This window comes from Rhinatrema bivittatum, chromosome 7 (genome assembly GCF_901001135.1).
Source record: "Rhinatrema bivittatum chromosome 7, aRhiBiv1.1, whole genome shotgun sequence".
NCBI classification, from domain to species: domain Eukaryota; kingdom Metazoa; phylum Chordata; class Amphibia; order Gymnophiona; family Rhinatrematidae; genus Rhinatrema; species Rhinatrema bivittatum.
The window spans coordinates 201,125,225-201,145,927 of record NC_042621.1 but is presented as its reverse complement, the minus strand read 5'-3'; the positions used below and the strand labels follow the sequence as shown (position 1 = coordinate 201,145,927).

At 41.9% G+C, this 20,703-nt stretch overlaps 1 protein-coding gene across 2 annotated transcripts in view; it reads right to left on the bottom strand.

Annotated features, from left to right (window-relative positions):
* Positions 1-20,703, bottom strand: part of ANK3 (ankyrin 3) — a 1,160,209-nt gene that overhangs the window by 380,933 nt on the left and 758,573 nt on the right. For both annotated transcript variants that reach the window (XM_029609754.1, XM_029609755.1), the window contains 2 exons: positions 4,923-5,021; positions 2,065-2,262 (listed from right to left, as the gene is read on the bottom strand). In XM_029609754.1, coding sequence (XP_029465614.1) covers positions 2,065-2,262; positions 4,923-5,021 — 297 coding nt within the window. The remainder of the gene's footprint in view (positions 1-2,064; positions 2,263-4,922; positions 5,022-20,703) is intronic.

Genomic DNA, 20,703 nt, shown 5'->3' with positions numbered 1-20,703 from the left:
GCAGTGCTGTGTCTCGCCTTTGTGGCTGCAGTGGGTCATGGGAAACAGCCGTGAACAATGTTCTGTGGCCCCCTCCCCCCCCCCCCCCCACAGGCTGCCTAAGAGGGGGAGGAGGTAGCAGCGGCAGCAGCCGTAGCATTTCACTTGGACCCAGGTTGCGCTGAGTGGAAAGGAGAGTCTAGCAACATGACAGCATGGGCAGGATTATCGTGGTGGGGCAAAGACTCCCAAAGTTGCAGGGCTCAGAGGTTGTCATCCCCTCCCCCCCCCTCCCGAAAGATAACCCTTTCTTTGTGACACAAACTGAGGACCTATGGCCTTGTACTCCTACCCCCTGTTATGAGCTGATTATGATAAATCAGCTGATTAGCTCTTACGCCGCTATGTACTACCCTGCACAACTTAGAGCCTGTCCCTCAAAGCAGGCTCCTTTAGTTTAAAACAAAACTAGAATGATGCTTATTGAAAAAAATAAGAAGTCTTCACAATATGCACTTGAGCTGAAGAGAAATATAATGAAAGCAGTTTATATCATCACTGACAACCTTATCAAAGCCAAACGTGCTTCTGAGTTATGTGTACCAAGTTAATCCAAACATACAAATACACATTGCAAAATAGAGAGGGTCATTTTCAAACAGACCGCATAGCAGTAAAGCCTGAGTGTACACTGTATATGCAGACTTTTATCGAGCATTTTCAAAGAAAATGTACACAGGTAAGTTTGCTTTCAAAATTCTTGGGTAACTGGCCAAGTATTGGCTGAATTTTAAAACAGCCACGTGCGTAAAAAACGGGGGTTATGTGTGTGGCTGGGCCTTGCGCACACCGCATGCATTTTCAAAGGGGCCCAGTCATGCGATTAACCCCCGTTACGTGCAGAAGTGCCGGGGCCTAGAGAAAGGGGCTGTCCGGGGGGCGGGGAGGGGCGGGGCTGGAGGCAGCCGGTACAGCGGCCATTTGCTGCTTTGCCTGCCAGCGTGCGCAAGTTGCTACTGCTCCTGAAGAGGAGCAAGAGGTAAAATAAAAAATTTGGGGTTAGATAGGATAGGGATAGGGGACGGGGAGGAGAGGGGAAGAGGGAGGAAGGTCAGTTAGGTGGGTTGAAAGGTTCCTTCCCAGTCCGCTCCTTAATTGGAGGGACCCGATCTTTTTCCACATGTACTTTTACAAAATTAGCCCCCCCCCGTGCGTACCGCCCGCTCATGCGGATTATAAAATTTGGCGCACGTGCATGCGCACACATGTTACAAAATCAGTGTGTCCATGTGTGCACACCGGGAAGCGCATGCACCTTTTAAAATCTGCCCCTGCATGCACACATTCACTTGTATAAGCACACCTTCTTCGGAAAGTGCAACTTACACAAGTATACTCATGTGCTTATTTGATTAAACCATTCAATAGGCACATAAGTGCCAATTTTGGCTGCCCCTCCCCCCACAGAACGCTTTTAAAATGACCCCCTTTAGAGAATATCACAGTCAGTTTCTGAGCACAGTTTTCCTTAATCTTTATTTCAGAGGTTTATCGTTCCTTAATCCCTTGTAAATGTTTGCTTAATGCGGTACAATCTTTAATATAATTAATATTTATATATATATCCCATCTTGCCTACCAAGTTAGACAAACACTAACTTGTCAAGGGCAAATATTTCCCTCGCTCTGGCAGAAATAGCTTGAATTATGTCAGAGTACGATACAAAGCCCTTGTCATTTGTCAGTAAATTCAAGAAACACTATTCATGTTATCAAAGCAGGATTACTGGAGTTTCATTTAAAAGTATTGGTTTTAGACAAATTAGGCTGGATCAGATTGAGCCACAAAATAAACTCCAATACTATGGGCCTTATTCGATAACATTTTTTTTTCCCAATAGGTACAGAATGGTTAAATATCCTTTTTTAAATAAGGCCCTAAGGGGCCTATTTACTAAGAGCTTTCCCCATAGCAACAAAATGGGGAAAACCTTTAGAACATTTGGCCTTTAAATGTTGAAGAGAACTGTCTGAATGCACAGCAGTAAGAAGTGCTTCTGAGTGAATAACCCATAATATACTCACAAGTGCTTTGGCATTAGGATTAGCCTTCTTGTCCAGAAGAACCTTGGCTACTTTGAAATGGCCACAGTGGGCAGCGACATGCAGTGCAGTCAAATAGTCGTTAGTGACATCATCAACAGGTACATTGTGTTGAAGAAGCAGCTGCACACAGTTTAGATGATCCCCCTGCGTTGCCATGTGCAATGGAGACAAACCATTCTGTAAAGTAATATGCAAGAAAGCTGTAGAGCAGGATAGGCAATCATGCAAACCTTTTCAATGAACTCCGTCATTCTGTTCTTGAAATGACAACTGCCACTCCCCTCTCTATCCAAAAGAACCCCCTAAAATGATTAGAATTATGATCCCTCAAGGAAATTACAGAAAATATACTGTTTGGAGATTTCAGCAACATTTTAGCTGTGGAATATACATATCAAAACCTGCATATGTCTGTAAATGAAAAACAATCATGTAGGAAGACTCTTGTATAACTACAGTCATGGCATGCAGAAATAATAATAATAATGTAATGTTCACAAGAATGCCCATGGGCTGATGACCATAATCTGATACACAGACTAATTTATCTTGGTGAGTTTTGCCACATGCTTTGTTTCAGGGAATTGTTTCATATCGCAATTTTCAAGAAATAGAAACAAAACAGGAAAATAATCTATGACACATAAAAATAAATAAACAAATTAAAATATATATATATATATATACACTCCTAAAAAAACAGGGGCATAAATATGAAAAATAGGGGTATAGGTATTCATAAACTAGGCACATATGTATTTTATTCTCATGCTTCTTATTCCATATCCAACATTTTCAAACCCCACCCTACCACCACCATCTGTTGCATTTACTTTCAAAAAAAGTATTTATTTTATTAAAAGAACTAACAAAGCAGCTGGACAGAGGTGACAACTTTATTAGACTGATAACTGTTTTAAGTTGTTAGCTTAATTTCCCTTCCTTGGTCAAATTATTATTATTATTTTTACAGTTTAATTCAGTACTCCCTTTTCCTATTTTTTGAAATCTGAAAAGATTTTACTATAATATTAGAAAAATAAACATTTTAAATCAACTTATATCAGAAACATGTACAACACTGATATTTCACCAGTGCCTTATTAAACCATAGACCATAAATTCTTTTGAGGCCTGGCTTTATCTTTGATGTTTGCTGTGTGGAAAATATAATTTCTTTTCTCCCACCTTCCATATTCTTTACTTAGGTACAGTTCTGTGCATATTGAAGGTGCTTGGTAAATAACTTTACATGTTTGTAGAAGTTTCCAGATATATACTAGTACAGTGCAATATCTGCTGACAAATTCTACAAATAATATGGAGGTCAGTTAAATTATTTAAGCTCTCTAAAATATTTCAGAGGTTCAGGGGCATCCAGCCCACTGGTGGCTGAGGTATCACTCAGCCTAGATATTTGTAGCAAGCCTCGCTCCCCAGGATTCACTGCTGCTGAGGCTGAAGATACACCAGAGCATATTGATAGCTCTGGCACCTCAACTGTGTCATCAGTCAGCATTTCTCTGCTGCACGCTGCAGCAGGTCTACAGCGGGCCAGTTCACTGCTTCTCCTCTCTTCCTGGGGACTAGATGGATATGCTGAGATGCCAACTTCCATGGAGGTGCTCTCAACCGATGGTGGCAATTCAGTTTGTTCACAGGTGGTTCAAGAAGCCATCTCGACGTTAAAGGTCAGAATTAACTTGGTTAAACCTTCTTCGGTATCGTTAGATAATCTGTGGTCTATGCTAGCTATTATAGAAAAGTCACTCTCATCATTAGCGGTATTGACTATGGATATTCATGCTAAATTTCAGAATCAAGAGCAACATATGTATGAGACATTATGAAAAGAGATTAAATGACGTTGAAAAACTGGTGGAACATGTGAAGGAAGTTCAAACCAACATCATTAAAGACTTATCAGTGTCCTCTAGGCATATGGAACATTTGGAGAACTCTTAGATATTTGAATCTGCGTGTATTAAATTTTCCTTTAAGCTCTCCAATTGAGATATTCAGATCATTTATGAAACAGCTACTGGGATTCCAGAAGATGCTTTATCGCCTTTATCTAAGATTTATCATCTCCCTATTTCTAAGAAGAAGCCACATGAGGTGGAGCAAGCCTCTCCTAATTTGTCTGATTTTCTGGATAACTCTGATGAAACTATGTCTTCAAGAGCTGCTTTATTAATGGCATTTGTTTTCCCCAGAAGACCGAGATACTCTCCTTCCCCCTTTTCTTTTGTCATCGAGAAACCCCTTTTAAGGGTCAGAAAGTGTGGATCTTCCCGGATCTAGCTAAAGCTACCCAGGACCGTAGGAAGCTGTTTTTGGCCTTGAGACCTGGGGGTCTTGTCTTTGGGGGCAATCTGTGTTATGAGGCATCCTTGTAAATGTTTAGTTAATTTGAATGATACTAAACATCTATTTTTTGATCCTGCTCGGTTGACAGAATTCCTGGAAGCTAGATGTAATGTTATCTCTCAGCCTTCTTTGCTTCCGGCGTGACTGTATAATAAAGCATTGGTTTTTGTTCAGATGCCCCTGATTCTTACATTTACATTGTTTTTTTTGGCCCTCTGCCCCTAGGGCTCTTCCTTATCCCCCCTCCCCCTTCTTCACATAGTGGTCTAACATGGATGGTACAAATGATGTGATTTTCTTATTTTTGTTTGTTTCTTTTTTCTTTGTATTTGTATCTTGCCTAATTTCTTTTTTTTTCAGATATGTTCATATTTGATAAATGTTTATAATCAATAAAAACAAAGTTTAAAAAAAAAATCTCAGAGGATGCTGTGTGAATATTCAGTCCATATAATGGCAGTAAATACCTTTGTTTTAGAAAGAACAGGTGCACCTCGATCAAGCAGCATTTCCACAACCTGCCCATGGCCACTTCTTGCTCCACAATGAAGAGGTGTCAGCCCATCCTAACCATACAAAACAATTTTATTGAATTTCAATAAGGCCATGCAATCTGAAATTACATCCTTTAGAAAATCTGACATCATAATTCATATTTTACTATTAAATGTGTTATTCTACTATAAATAATACACAAGGTAGAACAGAGCCTTATTTAAAAGAAAGCACAATAGGTTGCGTTTTACCTTTATTAGAATTAATATGTAAGTTTTATTGTATAAATCTCTGGACCTCTTCAAGATCTTATGAGAGAGGACATCCCTGGTCACTCGAGGAAATACCACAGTTGATAAAAGAACCTTTCCAGATGACACTGGGGTTATATAACAAAACTAACACAATGGTGGAGCAAAAGGTTATAAACCCCCCAGACAAGCATGCATTATGTAACATTATAATAGCACACAACAAAAACTCCTGTTGAAAGAATTCTCTGTTACACAATATGTTCTCTGATCACAGCTCAATAAAGGGGATATGAAAATAAATGAAAAAGTGAACAGTCACAACAATTAAATTCTACATATCTAACAAGTAATTTGCTTAAATCAGAGTTTCCCAAACCTGACCCCCAGCCAGTCAGGTATTCAGGATATCCACAATGAATATGCATGAGATAAAATTTGCATGTTATGGGGCAATACATGCAAATTTATCTCATGCATATCCATTGTGAATATCCTGAGAACCTGAGTGGCTGAGGTTCCTCCAGGACAGGTTTGGAAACCACTGGTTTATATCATTATCCCACATACAAAAAAAACCACAACCCTGTTATACAAGAGACCAGAAAACAACAGCACATGAACTCAGCTTATCTGAGTTTCAATCCCACGAGGCTCTGATTCAAGGGAAAAATTAACCATCTTAGCCATGTCATGGATACCTACATCAAAGGGAGGGAATAGGAGACAGTGAAAGGGAAGGAAAGAAGCAGGCTGAGGTAGAAGAAAAGAAATAAGGGAGGGGGAAGGGAGAAGAAGACCAGTCTGACTGGGGAAGAAGGAGAAAAGCTCAATGACTGGCCAGGAAGAAACACTGGGTTAGAGAAAGAAGGATGGTGAGATAAGCTGGGAGAAGAGAATAGTATGGGGCTTAGACAGGCACATGGAAGAAAGTATGAGAGGGCAAAAATGAGTCACTGAAGAAATGAAAGAACTACTGCTACTACTATTAATCACTTCTATAGCGTTATTCAACATACAAGATAAGAAGAGGCGAGATAACAGTTCTCAAGATCGAGAAAAGATGGAATAAGCAGTGAGAGAGAGTGGATTATTCCAATCAGAGATGTAAAAGTGCTGGAAACAAGTTGACCATAAATTTAGTGAACATGCCTGCTGTCTTTTTTCCCATGCTAACCAATGCAGCATGGCTCATGCTTGGCTCCTAGACTCAAGGAGGCTCCTCTGCTTGACCGTGCTTCAACTCATCTCTCCAATTGTCTGGCTTCCCCACCTCTACTAGGCAACAACACTTGTTTTCTAAAGCAGAGGAGAGGCTCTGCTTTAGAAAACACAAGGTTTAGGATAAATGAACTGAGAACTTGGAAAGATGCCAGCAAGGTTTACCTGCTCTCCTCCCTTCACTTCTGTTTATTAGGGATTCTGACCCCAGCAGGGAGTCACTGCTAATGACCAACTGATACCTGGAAGCAGAGGGAGACTGAGACACCACCTGCCATTTTCTCAGGGCTATTTTACTGCTGTAACTTACACTGTTTACCCCCCCACCCCCATAGAGTCATCTTATTAAAATGTGTTTTCCCTGCCTCAAATTAAAAAAAAAAAAGTTTAATTGTGCTGCAAATCAGGAAAAAAAAATCAGCTGCTATGAAAAGTAAATACAAAGACTAAATAAATCTTGTGGAAACGTCAACCTATTTTCTTTCACTAGCTACCTTTCCTTGAAAACTGCCAACAAATATAACTGAAAAAATAATCTCTCTTTGTTAATATGTACATGAGTTTCCAAGTCATTGTGATTGATCCCGGGACTACTGCTTGAATGTCACACATTTGCCTTTAGAAAATCAAGGCATATTCTAAATTGAAGTTTTCAGTACTCAATAAAAATGATAGATGATCAATACCTGCAAAGCACTGTGTCTGTATAATGAAACATGTGAAAGAAATTAACATGCCAATGTTATGATAGAGATTGGACCTTCTACTGCAAGACTTAGACGTCAACAAACAATCACTGAACACTGCACCATAGCTTTAATTGCTAAGTCAGATGCAACTAAATAAATATGGGCAGCCTATGACATTTTTGTCACAGGAAATCAACATTATTTCCTTTTTATCATTTTTTATAAGAAACGGTTCCTGAGTAAAGCAGCAATAAAAAGGAACAAGAGGCTGGATCAATTAAATGTCACAACAGCAGACCAAAAACAAGGTTTTCTATTCTACAAAAATGTATCCCCCCCCCCGATATTTCCCAAATCTAACTTCTTTATGTTCTTATCCATAAGGAAACTAAGGGGCCTATTTACTAGTGTGCATTAACATTAGGGATGTGAATCGTTTTCCATATCGTCTTAACGATAGAAATCGTGTGGCAGGGCAAGAAAATCGTCTTAGGCACGATTTTTTAGTTAAAAAATCGTTAAAAATCGTTTTTTCCGATTAGTGCGCACTAACTCGAGTTAGTGCGCACTAACGGGAGTTAGTGCGCACTAACTGAAAATGATACAATTTGACACTTTTCAGGTCAGTTAAGGTCAGTTTAGGAATGAATATGTATTCCTATTGGCTGCCCTCTTATTTATTCATGTTACCAAGTTTCCTACTGACAGTATATGGGGGATGGGAAATGGAAACAGTTGGTAGCTTGACAAAACAAGTAATGTGATCAGTCAATGTGACTAGAACTTGTGCCCTAACCCTGATACCAGGGGTATTGTGATCTTCCTGCACACAGTGCCCTATCCCTATTAATACCAGGAGTGTTGTGATCTTCCTGCACACAGTGCCCTATCCCTAATACCAGGGGTGTTGTGATCTTCCTGCACACAGTGCCCTATTCCTGATACTGGGGGTGTTGTGATCTTCCTGCACACAGTGCCCTATTCCTGATACCGGGGGTGTTGTGATCTTCTTGCACACATCCCGATATCAGGGATAGGGCACTGCATGCAGGAAGATCACAACACTCCTGGTATTAATAGGGATAGGGCACTGCATGCAGGAAGATCACAACACTCCTGGTATTAATAGGGATAGGGCACTGCATGCAGGAAGATCACAACACCCCTGGTATCAGGGATAGGGCACTGTGTGCAGGAAGATCACAATACCCCGGAGGAGTGAGGGTCAGGCAGCTCCCCCCTGTCTGTGAAGCCAGCCTCTCACTAGTAATGCAGGGAGGGAGCTGTCTCAGACTTCACCATCCTCCCCCCCCCCCCTCACCCACACACCATTCACTAGCTGGGACATGGGGGAAGTCAGGAGTGAGGGTCAGGCAGCTCCCCCCTGTCTGTGAAGCCAGCCTCTCACTAGTAATGCAGGGAGGGAGCTGTCTCAGACTGGTATCAGGGTTAGGGCACTGTGTGCAGGAAGATCACAACACTCCTGGTATTAATAGGGATAGGGCACTGTAAGAGATGACTGTAGTAGATTGAATAAAGATCTGATGTTTCTGCTCTCCTCACACCAAACAAAAACAACACACAAGCAGAGAAGCCCTTCTTACAAAGCTGAGCTAGTGAGTTAAGTAGGAGGAAAAGTAAACATACTGGTGCCAGTGTGGCTACTTAAAAAATACACTTACCAACAATCAATTACATATATTTGAACTGTGTACAGTTCCAGCCAGGACCACCTTTCTAAAATGCACAGTGATTGGCAAATTCAACATGCACTAGCATTTCAGGTGCCTGCTAACAAAAATAATAAACAAACAAGTTCTAGTCACGTGAGTGCTGATCATTACATTACTTTTTTTGTCAAGCTTCCAACTGTTTCCATTTCACATCCCCCCAACCATATTGGTAACATCAATAGATAAGAGCACAGCCAGCCAATAGGAATACATACATACATATTCATTCCTAAGTGACCTTTACTGACCTGGGAAGTGTGAACACTTTGTTTCATTTTCTGTTGGTGTTCGTTAGTTTCCAGTTCCATTTCCCATCCCCCCAACCATCACCTCAGTGGTAACCTTGGTAATATCAATAGATAAGAGGGCAGCCAGCCAATAGGAACACATATTCATTCCTAACTGACCTTCAGTGACCTGGAAAGTGTTTATTTGTATCATTTTCAGTTAGTGCGCACTAAATCGAGTTAGTGCGCACTAACGGGGAGTTAGTGCGCACTAAGTCGAGTTAGTGCGCACTAACACGATTTAACGATTTTTAACGATAAATCGTTAGAATTTCTATTGTATCGTGTTCTATAACGATTTAAGACGATATAAACATTATCGGACGATAATTTTAATCGTTGAAAAACGATTCACATCCCTAATTAACATGCATTGAGCCCTGAATCTGGCACTCAATGCACATTAGTAACGTGTTAATATGCATTATTGGGAATGTATAATTCTGTGTTACTGAAAGATAGATGGCAACTTGCAGAAAATACTAATGAGTAGCACTGCAAGCAAAGCAGCTCATTTTATTGACATTGTTGTGATCATGATATGTCTAACAATGTGTTAAGCCTCTGAAAATTACCTACTATACCTTAAAAAGTGTAACTAACTTTCCCTGAGAACACTAGAGGGCTATATGTACTTGCCAGTGATCTCAGGACCTCTTTCCAGGCTGCAATGAAAACCAGGCTAGCTAGACCCATATTACCTCCCCCTACCCCTGGAACAGGCATCCTCTTTCACCCCCCAATACTAACCTAATCCAGGGATTCCCCTCCCACCTCTTCAACAGATGACCCCCCTGGCAGCTGCACCCCATTGGAAGGAAAGAAATGTTCCCCCTCACACAAGATCTGTCTCTTCCTTTAATGTTTTTGAATGGCCAAGATACCACCATGCAGGAGGAACGCCCAATCATTCTTGCCTTTCCAATGCCAAAATTCAAAATGGCACCAGCTAACCTGAGGCTCTCCTCTTTCCCACATATGAAGGGCAAAGGGGAACCTTGGACAATCGGTGCCATTTTGAATTCTGGCACCGGCAGGACAGGACCAATTAGGTATCGCTTCTGTTTGATAAGAATCAAGAGGCTTTAAAAGGGTATGGGGGAGTTGTGGGAGGAATGTGTGTGTAGTATATGTTGGGGGAGGGGTGGTATGGAAGGAGGGATCTACTTAATGGGGGTTTCACACTGGGGAAGGATAGGGTGCATGCCATTGGGCAGAGCAGTTGTCATTCACGGCTAGCTGCTCCAGTTTACACTGCAGACCAGGTGGCTGCCAACGTGCAATCCCGTGGCTGGTAATGCATGGAAGTTACCAATCATGGATGTGGGATTTTGTAAATTGCATTACTCACCTGGACCTAATAACAAGCATTAAAATGACTTATTTGGTATTATGCAAGAGTTGAAATTTAAAACTCTACATGGGTCCTTTATAGACCAATATTGAGAATTCAAAATGGGATGACTGACTGGAATCTTCACTGTGGGGAATGCCCTGGTACCTTAGTTCACAACTTTTTGGATTGTGTAAAGATAGGCTTATTGGCTGCAAGAGACTAGAAATAAAGGCGTAGATATTCAAAGCTGGCCGTGTAAGTAACTTAGCCAGTTAGAACTAATCCAGCTAAGTTACAATGTATATTCAGGGGCACAGCTTTTCAACCGCAGTAACTGAGTGATGCTATAAAGCATGTTCAGGAACAAGCATGTACTATTCTGTGAACAAATCATTTGACATTGTTGTGCTGTAATTCTATCTATAATGCCAAAGCGGTTGCTCAGGAGAGGCCACAGGTTGGAAAACAGTCAGGAGTACAACGTGAGACCAAACTCTGACTGGTTTCAAACAAAGAAAAGGCTTTATTTACTGGCAAAAACAAAAGTACAGCAAAAAGGTTGCATACCTCAGCAGTCCCTTCTGTTAACAATCAATCAAATGTATGTAGTTCTGCAAGGGCTGGCTTCCTGCTTTCTCCTTGGGGCCTCCTCCACCCTTCTGGGCCCTGCCTTCTTATCATACCTGGGAACTTTTGACTTCCAGTCACCCCGAGATTACCATTCTCCCACAACACACACACACACACACTCACTCACGTCTCTCCCTCTTCTATACACACACGTCCACTCACTTTCACACCCATGCTCACTTGCACTCAGCCCTCTCCTACTCACCAACATACACATACACTCTCAGATCTCTTCTTTCTACACAAATACACACCCGCTCACTCTCACAGACATGCTCATTCATTCTCTCTCTCCCCCTTTCAAAGCACACTAGCAACAGCAGACTCTATCTTGGGCTCCTGGAGCAGCAGCTGCCTCTTCCTTCTCCTCCTGTGCTGCGGAAGTGGACGCTGCCTGTTTCTTACTCCTCGTTTGATGCACGGGCAGGAAATCGCAATGTCGATTGGCCAAGGCAAACAGGATGGGGCGGGCAAGCGGCTGGATACAGGAATCAGGCTGTGCCAGGAGCAGGTGGTGTCACGAGGAAGCAAACTTAATAGTTAAAAAGGTCCGGAGATGATAGAAATCACTGTCGAGTTCCTCCTTTTTCAGCCGTGCAAGTCCAATGACCTTCCTTTCTTCTTTCCGGGTCCAAGCAGATTGGTTTTGCTGCAGCACCCGGAGGTTTCCGGTATTGGCCCGGAGACCCGGTAATTCTTTTAGAATTCCGGAGTCTGCGGGCCAGATCTGGAGAGTTCCCAGTTATGCTTCTTATGCTAGGCCCCAGAATCCCTTGCTGCCTTTGGACTTAAGGAGGACTGGACCAGATAGCTGTGGCTGGTCCTTTAAAGTGTCCTTGGGGAGTTTCTTATATACTCCCTCACAGCCAATAAACAGAAATAAAAACAAAATGCTTGTTCACACAATTTTAACAGACTTTGGTAAATAGGAGTTTTAAAAAAGCAGACATTTCATAGCATGTAGCTGCTAAAAAGAACATTTATAGCACATGACCACTGTGACAAGTAAAGAATTTGGTATTATCTGGTGCCAGGTGTGAGAAATACCGGATGCTCCCTGTTGGATGCTCCCTAAACCACAAAGGAGCCAATGTAATAAGCAGTGCTAATCCTGCCGCAGGTTTTTGTGCTCATAATTGCACATTGTTGTCCAAGTTAACCTTACGCATGTTATGTAATAACGCGTTTAGCGCAGAAAAATGCACACAAACCATTCAAAAACCCGTGGCAGTTTTAGCATGAGTGCATGCAAATGGCATGTAAAGGAGGAAATTATCTATTAACAGGCAAAGCAGGGAGCTGCGCCAGCAGGGGGAACAGTTAGTGCGGGTTTTTTAGCACCTGGGTCAGGGCAGGAGTTAACTTAAAGCGCCTGTCCGAAGGCCGTTTCAGTGCATAGCTGGGTGATTAGTATGGTGGTGTATCCATGCAGCTCTGGTGTGATAATGGATTTTGTTCACTTTTGTCTGATGCTATGGTACATTTTGTGGGTCAGCTGAGGAGTGACAGCAGCAGAAGCCTTACTGCGTGGCAGAAGAGCGAGGTCAGAGAGGGAACAGGCTGAGAGAAGGCAGTTTCTTCTGAGGAAGAGAGGAGGGCCCGAGAGGAACAGGTTGTTCTGGCTGAAGCTGCTCGCAGAAGGGCACGCGGGCAGTGGATATTCCACCTGAGGACAACGCTGCCAGGGACGCCAGAGACTGATGTGGTGCCTACCTACAGACTGAGCCTCCAGTCTGTAGGTAGGCACCAAATCACCGGCATCTTCCTTTAGAACTCCCATGCGGCCGGAGTCAGATCATGAAAGGGTAAGACCTTGCTCTACCCACCTTCAGTCCCACTCCTGGACCACTAACTTCTTCTTCAAGGTATGAAAAGGAAGGTTTTCACCCTGAAAATCAATCCCTGATTGCTAAACGATGGTTTCTGCACGGTTGTCTGCACATGGCCTTAAGCGCATGTATTTGGTTAGCGAGGATTTTCCGCACGTCTCTCATTTGCATGCCCTTCCCTTTACTACATCCCATGGAACCGCTAGTTTTTGCCACACGGGCTGAAAAAATAGGCACAGAAAAATGGCGCCGATTTCAGCGCGGGCCTTTTTACATCGGCCCGAAAGCGTGCACACATTTTACAGCTTTGGAGAAGGCTTGCTTTCATATATTTAAACAAACACAAGTACTGGAAACACCTCATTTTACTTTAACAAAAAAAACCAACCAAACAACTCAAAGGAGAATGTGCAGAAAGGGTGTAGAACCCGGTTGTTCTTTTAATTCACAGAAATTAAGGTTAACAAATAAAAATAAAAAAATATATAAAGCGATACCTTTTTATTCGACTACGTTAATACATTTCTTGACTAGCTTTTGGGAGAAATATTCTCTTCCTCTAGACTGAGCAAAAGATAATAAACCAGAAAATATAAATGAATCATAAATGGCAAGCCAATGATAGTGGGAAGGAGAAGGTGGGGGAGGGGGGTTTGATGGGTGATCAGAAGGTGACAGGCAGTACAATTTTATGGCTCATGAGATAAGAAACCTAGGTCTTGACTGACTCTTTTCTTGTCAGTTCCCAAGTGTCTGATCATTTTAACGTCAAAGCTCTTACATTCTAGAATTGTTTTACATTTTCTTTTAATTATCCTGATCATATGGTCACTGATGAAGTGGTCTGTCTCTGAAAAGTGCTCCCCCACGGAGTGTTTGATCTTCTGTGTCTGTGTGAATTGACTCCTGCCTTTAACGCCTGGCCTATCTCACCAGTGTAGCATGCTTTTTCACATTTCATACATGAGTAGGATTCCCTTATGTGGAATGTCTTTCCAGTGTGTGTGGACTGTGAGGTCCTGTGAGATGTGCTGAAATAGTTTGCACTGTGGTCCATTGCAGGGATATAAGACATTTTCTTCTTTCTGAGTTTTTATTGAAAGCTTGCTTTTTCCTAATTTTTGTTTCAGATTAGGTGTTTGCCTAAAGGTCAATACTAGTGGATGGGAGAATATTTTTTTTAAGTGGCTCGACCTCCAGGAGTAGAGCCTATAGGTCTTTTATCATGTTTTCTTCTTTCTTCTTTTTTCTCAGTTCTGGGTTGTATACTCACGCTGAAGTTTTTCTTTCTTTGTACTGCAGTATGTATATCCTGGGTGTTTCACGTGAACAAGCAATCTTCCTGGAGATGATGTTGGGGTTGTAACCTTTTTGTTTGAAAGATTTGGTCAAGACTTTTAGGTGTTCATCTCTGTCTTTTGGATCAGAGCATAAACAATGATACTGTATTGCTTGGCTACATATAAAGAATTTTTTTAATGTGAAAGATGGAAGATAGAAGGTTTTTTGGCTTGTACGTCCCTAATAATAATACAAGTGCCTAAGTTAAAACGATAAGCTGGATCTGAGAACTGAACAACAACAAAAATCACAGCACACACCCAAATATTCTGAGTATTGGGATGTATGCAATAAACTTTGCAGTTGTATCAAATTTATGGTTTGTGCAAAAATCCTGAGGTTTCCACTACAATGTCATTAAAACATTGTACAAAATATCTGCAAAAATTACTTAAATGAAGTAAGGCATACAATAACAAAATGCCCATTTTACCAAAAACTTTTAGCACAAAGCAAAAATGACACAAAATAATATGTATTTAATTTTGCCCAGCCCTTAAATCTGGACCCCAAATATCATCTGAAAAGCATAAGTAGATACATCTATCAGTCAGTTTTCTGTGTATAGATGTTTGTAGATGGACATTATTGTTAGAAACTGCTGTACAAAAGTTAACGCTTTCTGTCGAGTAATTCTTTCAATTGCAATTACTTCTTAAACCTTGCCCATTCAAAACTGGCTATCTGCATTTCTGGAAAATTCCACAGGAGGGCAGCAGTTTCACTGTAAAATATGTTGACAATGAGCAGATGCCTCAAATTATTTAATATGGACAAGCACTAGCAAACATAGGGCAGAGATGCTACAGATGACGTTTCACTGTACAAAATTTAAAAAGGTCATTATCATCAAAGTAATATCAGCATTGCAGCAATTTGTGTGGCCACATGGTCTCACTGAAAGCTTAAATATAGTAGGTGTACTCTGTGAAATGCTCTAGAATCCCAGTAGCATGCAAAAGAAGGATATTCATTGATGACACAAACCCACAATTACACTGACAACAAATATTTTAAAGATGTGCACCACATTACTTTTCACTATTATTTGTGCACATATACATTAGCCCTTTGAAAGTTGCTGGTAAATTTGCAAAACTGCAGTTTTTACAAATCCACAGAAACAAAGGTTAACAAATAAAAAAAAATATAGGGTGATACCTATTTTCTGGACTAAATACATTTCTCAACAAGCTTACCAGAGCTAATACTATCTTCTTTAGAGAAGAGGCTATTACCAGAAAATACAAAGTAGTGTGACTGCAATGCCCTCTTTTGCTCATTTGACTTCTGACCTGCAAAAGAGAATATTAGCTTGCAAAAGCTGGTCAAGAACTGTATTAGGTTAGTGTAGAGACCCCCTGGTCTCCATTAGGTGGCCCTAGACCCCTGTATTAGAGAGACAGTAGTGAGGGAGAAACCATCCTATCAGCATCTCCCCCCTGAGGATCGTCTTAGATGGATTGATCCCTGCCTAGAAGACAGGGTCAGGCTAGTTAGCTGTGTGGTCTTTTGAATTGGCTCTCATAAGAAATTGCCATACTAGCCTAGGTCAGACCATGGGTCCATCAAGCCCAGCATCCTGTTTCCAACAGTGGCCAATCCAGGCCATAAGAACCTGGCAAGTACCCAAAAACCAAGTCTATCCCATGCCACTGATGCTAGTAATAGCAGTGGCTATCTTCCAAGTCAACTTAACCAATAGCAGGTAATGGACTTCTCCTCCAAGAACTTATCCAAAACTTTTTTAAACCCAGCTACACAACTGCTCTAACCACATCCCCTGGCAACAAATTCCAGAGTTTAATTGTGCATTGAGTGAAAAAGAACTTTCTCCGATTAGTTTTAAATGTGCCACATGCTAACTTCATGGAGTGCCCCCTAGTCCTTCTATTATCCGAAAGAGTAAATAACTGATTCACATTTTCCTGTTCTAGACCTCTCATGATTTTAAACACCTCTATTGTATCCCCCTTCAGGCGACTCCTCTCCAAGCTGAACAGTCCCTCCTCACAGGGGAGCTGTTCCACCCCCCTCCCCCCCTATCATTTTGGTCGCCCTTCTCTGTACCCTCTCCAACTCAACTACATCTTTCCCGAGATGCGGCAATCAGAATTGAACACAGCACTCAAGGTGCAGTCCCACCTGGAGCAATACAGAGGCATTATGACATTTTCCGTTTTATTCACCATTCCCTTTCTAATAATTCCAAATATTCCATTTGCTTTTTTGACTGCCGCAGCACACTGAACCGACAATTCCAACGCGCCATCCACCATGACGTCTAGATCTCTCTTCTGGGCGGCAGCTCCCAGCATGGAACCAAACAACGCGCAACTACAGCATGGGCCACCTTTCCGCATATGCATCACCCCACACCCATCCACATCAAATTTCATCTGCCATTTGGATGCCCAACTCTCCAGTCTCACAAGGTCCCCCTGCAACCCATCACAATCCGCCTATGACTCAACCATTCTGAACAACCCTGTATCATCTGCAACTTGACTACCCCACTTGTCGCATTCCCCTCCAGATCATCTACAAATACATTGAAAAGCACAGGTCCCAGATTTCTGGCAAAGAGGAGATTCTGCACAGTGCACTCCTTACCTGCAAGGATCTTCCTCAAGTTTGAGAAGATTTTTTTTGTACTTTAGATGATTTTTGGAATTTGGGTTGAGGGTGTGACCCTGGATTATCCGGTGTGATGGACATGCCCCATATCTGGAGGCCAGGGAGCAGATCTGAGAGCCCCTCACCATCCCAGTAAGGGGTTCCAGTGACTGCATTCATCTCATTGGAAGAGCAGAGACTGAAAGAGTATTTTTTCCTGTTTTTGATTATGAGGAGGTCATCATCACCCCTCCTTACAGTTTGGAGCAGGACTGCAATAGCCAGGTTTCAGAGTAGCATCAGACCTTTCCTCGAGAGGTCACTGTCGGTAAAGCCAAAGAAAAGAAGCAGCATTGTGTGAGAGATGCGCAACTGGATCTCTATCCTGGAGAACACAGGATGCAGGCATGGTTCTAGAAAATTATCCTTCCCTCCACAAACAAAGAACCCACTCCTTGGGATAAGGGGAAATGGGGAAGTGATAGAAGAAGTAGCCCCAGATATAAATTCTTGTATGGACTCTCAGGATGTACTGAAATCCTCTTGTGACAAAGTGCACCAACAACTCCCTCATTCTACCTTAAAGAGCCAGGTTGAGGTTTCTAACCCACAGTTCCTTAAGACAGAATGCCACAAGGGATTCTGGGTGAAGGGAGGTTCCCTTCACCCTACTATAAGAACCCAATGCCTAGAAAGCTTGAGGAGGCCCCAGGGAGCTAGTAGGATCTCCTGGTATATTTGTGTGGAATATCTTTACCTGATGCATGGTGAGCCACTATTTTGTTTCTGTAAGTGTGAAGCATTGTAAATAAATACTTGCACTAGAACTGCACTAGTCAAGTCTTGTTGTGTTCCTGGACTATTCCTGAGGCTGCAGTAGGCCCGAATATGCTACACCCCTAGGAAAGGGTTACATTAGTCTTTATCAATGGAAGGACAATCTATTATTAAGCACCAGTAGGTAAATAGGACAATAACTATAAAAGAAAACTGCATAGTAATGTAAATAGCTTTTTATGCTGACTTAAATACAAATATAAGAATGCTGTATCACCATAACACCAGTAGGTCTAGAATGTTATACTTGGATAATTTAAAGTATACTGAGTAGCCTTACCCATCACATATTACAAATACATATTTTTACACTAAAAATAGGATGATTGTGTGAGATATAAATTAGAGTTATATCAGGCATTGATGTTGTTTAAAAATATCATCTTGGAAGCCCAGACCAGATGTATTCCATGCATTAAAAAAGGTAGCAGGAAAGCTAAATGACTACTGGTATAGTTAAAAGGTGAGATGAGAAAGGCTATAACTAAAAGAACATCTTTCAAGAAATGGAAAAAAATCCAAATGAAGAAAACAGGAAACAGCATAAGTACTGGCAAGTTAGATGCAAAACACTGATAAAGAAGGCAAAGAGAGAATTTGAAAAGAAGACTTATGTGGAAGCAAAAACTCATAATAAAAGCTTTTTCAGGAACATCAAGGAGTAAAAGGGGCACTTAGGGATGACAAGTCATAGCAGAGAGACTAAATGAATTCTTTGCTTCAGTTTTTACTGAGGAAGATGTATAAGAGATATCCATACCAGAAATGATATTCAAAGGTGATGATTCTGCACAATTGAAACAAATCTCAATGAACCTGGAAGATGTACGAGGAGAAATTGACAAACTAAAGAGTAGCAGATCACCTGGACCAGATGGTATATAGCCCAGAGTGCTGAAAGAACTACAAAATGAAATTGAAGGCCTGCTATTAGTAATTTGTAAACTATCATTAATATCATCTATGGTACCTGAAGACTGGAGGATTGACAATTTTTTAAAAGGGCTCAAGGGATGATCTGGGAAACTACAGACCAGTGAGTCCGACGTCTGTGCTAGGCAAAATGATAGAAACTATCAAAAAAAACAAAATTGCTGAACATATAGATAGGCATAGTTTAATGGGACAAAACCAACATGGATATAGCCAAGGGAAGTCTTGCCTCACCAATCTGCTGCATTTTTTTGAGGGTGTAAACAAACATGAGGATAAAGGTGAACCAGTTGATATAGTGTAGCTGGATTTCAAAAAAGCATTTGACAAAGTCTCTCCTAGACACTTCTTAGGAAATTAAAATATCATGGGATAGGGAGAAGTGTCCTATTGTGGATTTCAAATTGATTAAAAGAAAACAGAGAGAAGGGCTAAATGGTAAATTCTTCCAATGGAGAAAGGTGAATAGTGGCGTGCCCTCAGGGATCAATTCTAGGACCTGGAAATGGGGTCAACAAGTGAGGTGATCAAATTTGCTAATGACACAAAATTATTGAAAGTTGTTAAATCACATGAGGATTATGAGAAATTTCAAGAGGACCTTGCAAAACTGGAGACTGGGCGTGAAAATGGCAAATTAAATTTAATGTGGACAAGTGCATGTTGCAGTCAAGCTCAGGGCCATATCACCAGGACAGCATGAGCCCTTGGGCCATGGTACAACCCCAGGGCAAGTCTCCATGGTATGCAACATGGGTATGCAAGCACATCCAGGCATAAGCTGGGCTTGAGACTAGAACCCTCTTGAACTTGTAACATGCCTTTAACTTGGAGCACCTGAAGATCTTGCTGAACCTGTACGCGCAGGAGTGAGATCCAACACAATGTTGGTCTCGAGAGTAGCCCTCTGGCCATTCGATAGCCCTTTTGGATCCGTCACTTGGGAACGGCTTATGCGTCAAGACAGATGGAGGCAGAGGACTCAAGACAAGACATGACAAAGGCTTGAATATGAATCTGAAGACTTGGAACTTAGACAAAGGCTCTGAAGACTTGGACAAGACGAAGGATCTGAAGACTTGGACAAGGCAAAGGCTCTGAAAAAGCCCTGTGCTGTAGCACGCCCTACATAGCCTGTGGGCTGGTCGTGGACCATGCCAACGGCAGCGCAGACTCTGGACTTGGAACATGATGAGGAACATTACTTGGAATGAGGAACAAGGCCTGGAACAAAGAACATGGCTTGGAATGAGGAACATGGTGTGGAACAAGGAACAAGGTGATCCACTAGCTGGACAAGCTCCACGAATCCGGAACTAGGAACAAGACTAGGAACTTGAAACTCAGAAATAAGGATGGACTCCGAGGATTGATCCAGCGAAGATGGACTTAGAAACTTGGGAAGCGGGCCTAGTGCTACGAGGTGCCCTACACAGCCCATCTTGAGCTGTCACACACCACGACTCTGGCATGCCTGAAGGAACTTGGTACTTGTAATGAAGACCTGGACTGACTGGAGATGAAGACGAGGACTCTGGCAACAAGGAACAGAACTCCAAAGACTTGGAAGACTTGGCCCCAGGACTTGGACAGCGATGCAACCCACACAGCCCACCATGGACTGGTCATGGTCCATGCACTTGCAGGACTTGGGTGCAGGGCTCCGAGGGCTTGTAGTATTTGGACACAGGAATATGATGGAGACTCAGGAAACTAGGAAGACCAGGACTCAGGAACACGACAAATATTCTGGAACCAGGAGCAAGACAAAGACTCAAGAATAAAGACTTGAATTCTGGAAAGAAGATGAAAATTTGGACTCAGGACTGCAGATGCTGAAAACAGGAACCAGGAACCGACAAGAGTCCAGGAACATGAAACGAAGAAATCCAGAACATGAAGTCCATCATAATATGAGCATGACCACAGCAGACCCTGAAGGACAAAGAATGCCATGGACAAGCATGAAGGTCCTTGCGAAAGCCAGGAGTAAAGACTGAAGAGCACTTTTATAGGGCTGGCTGGATAACATCATCAGAAAGGGCCGCAG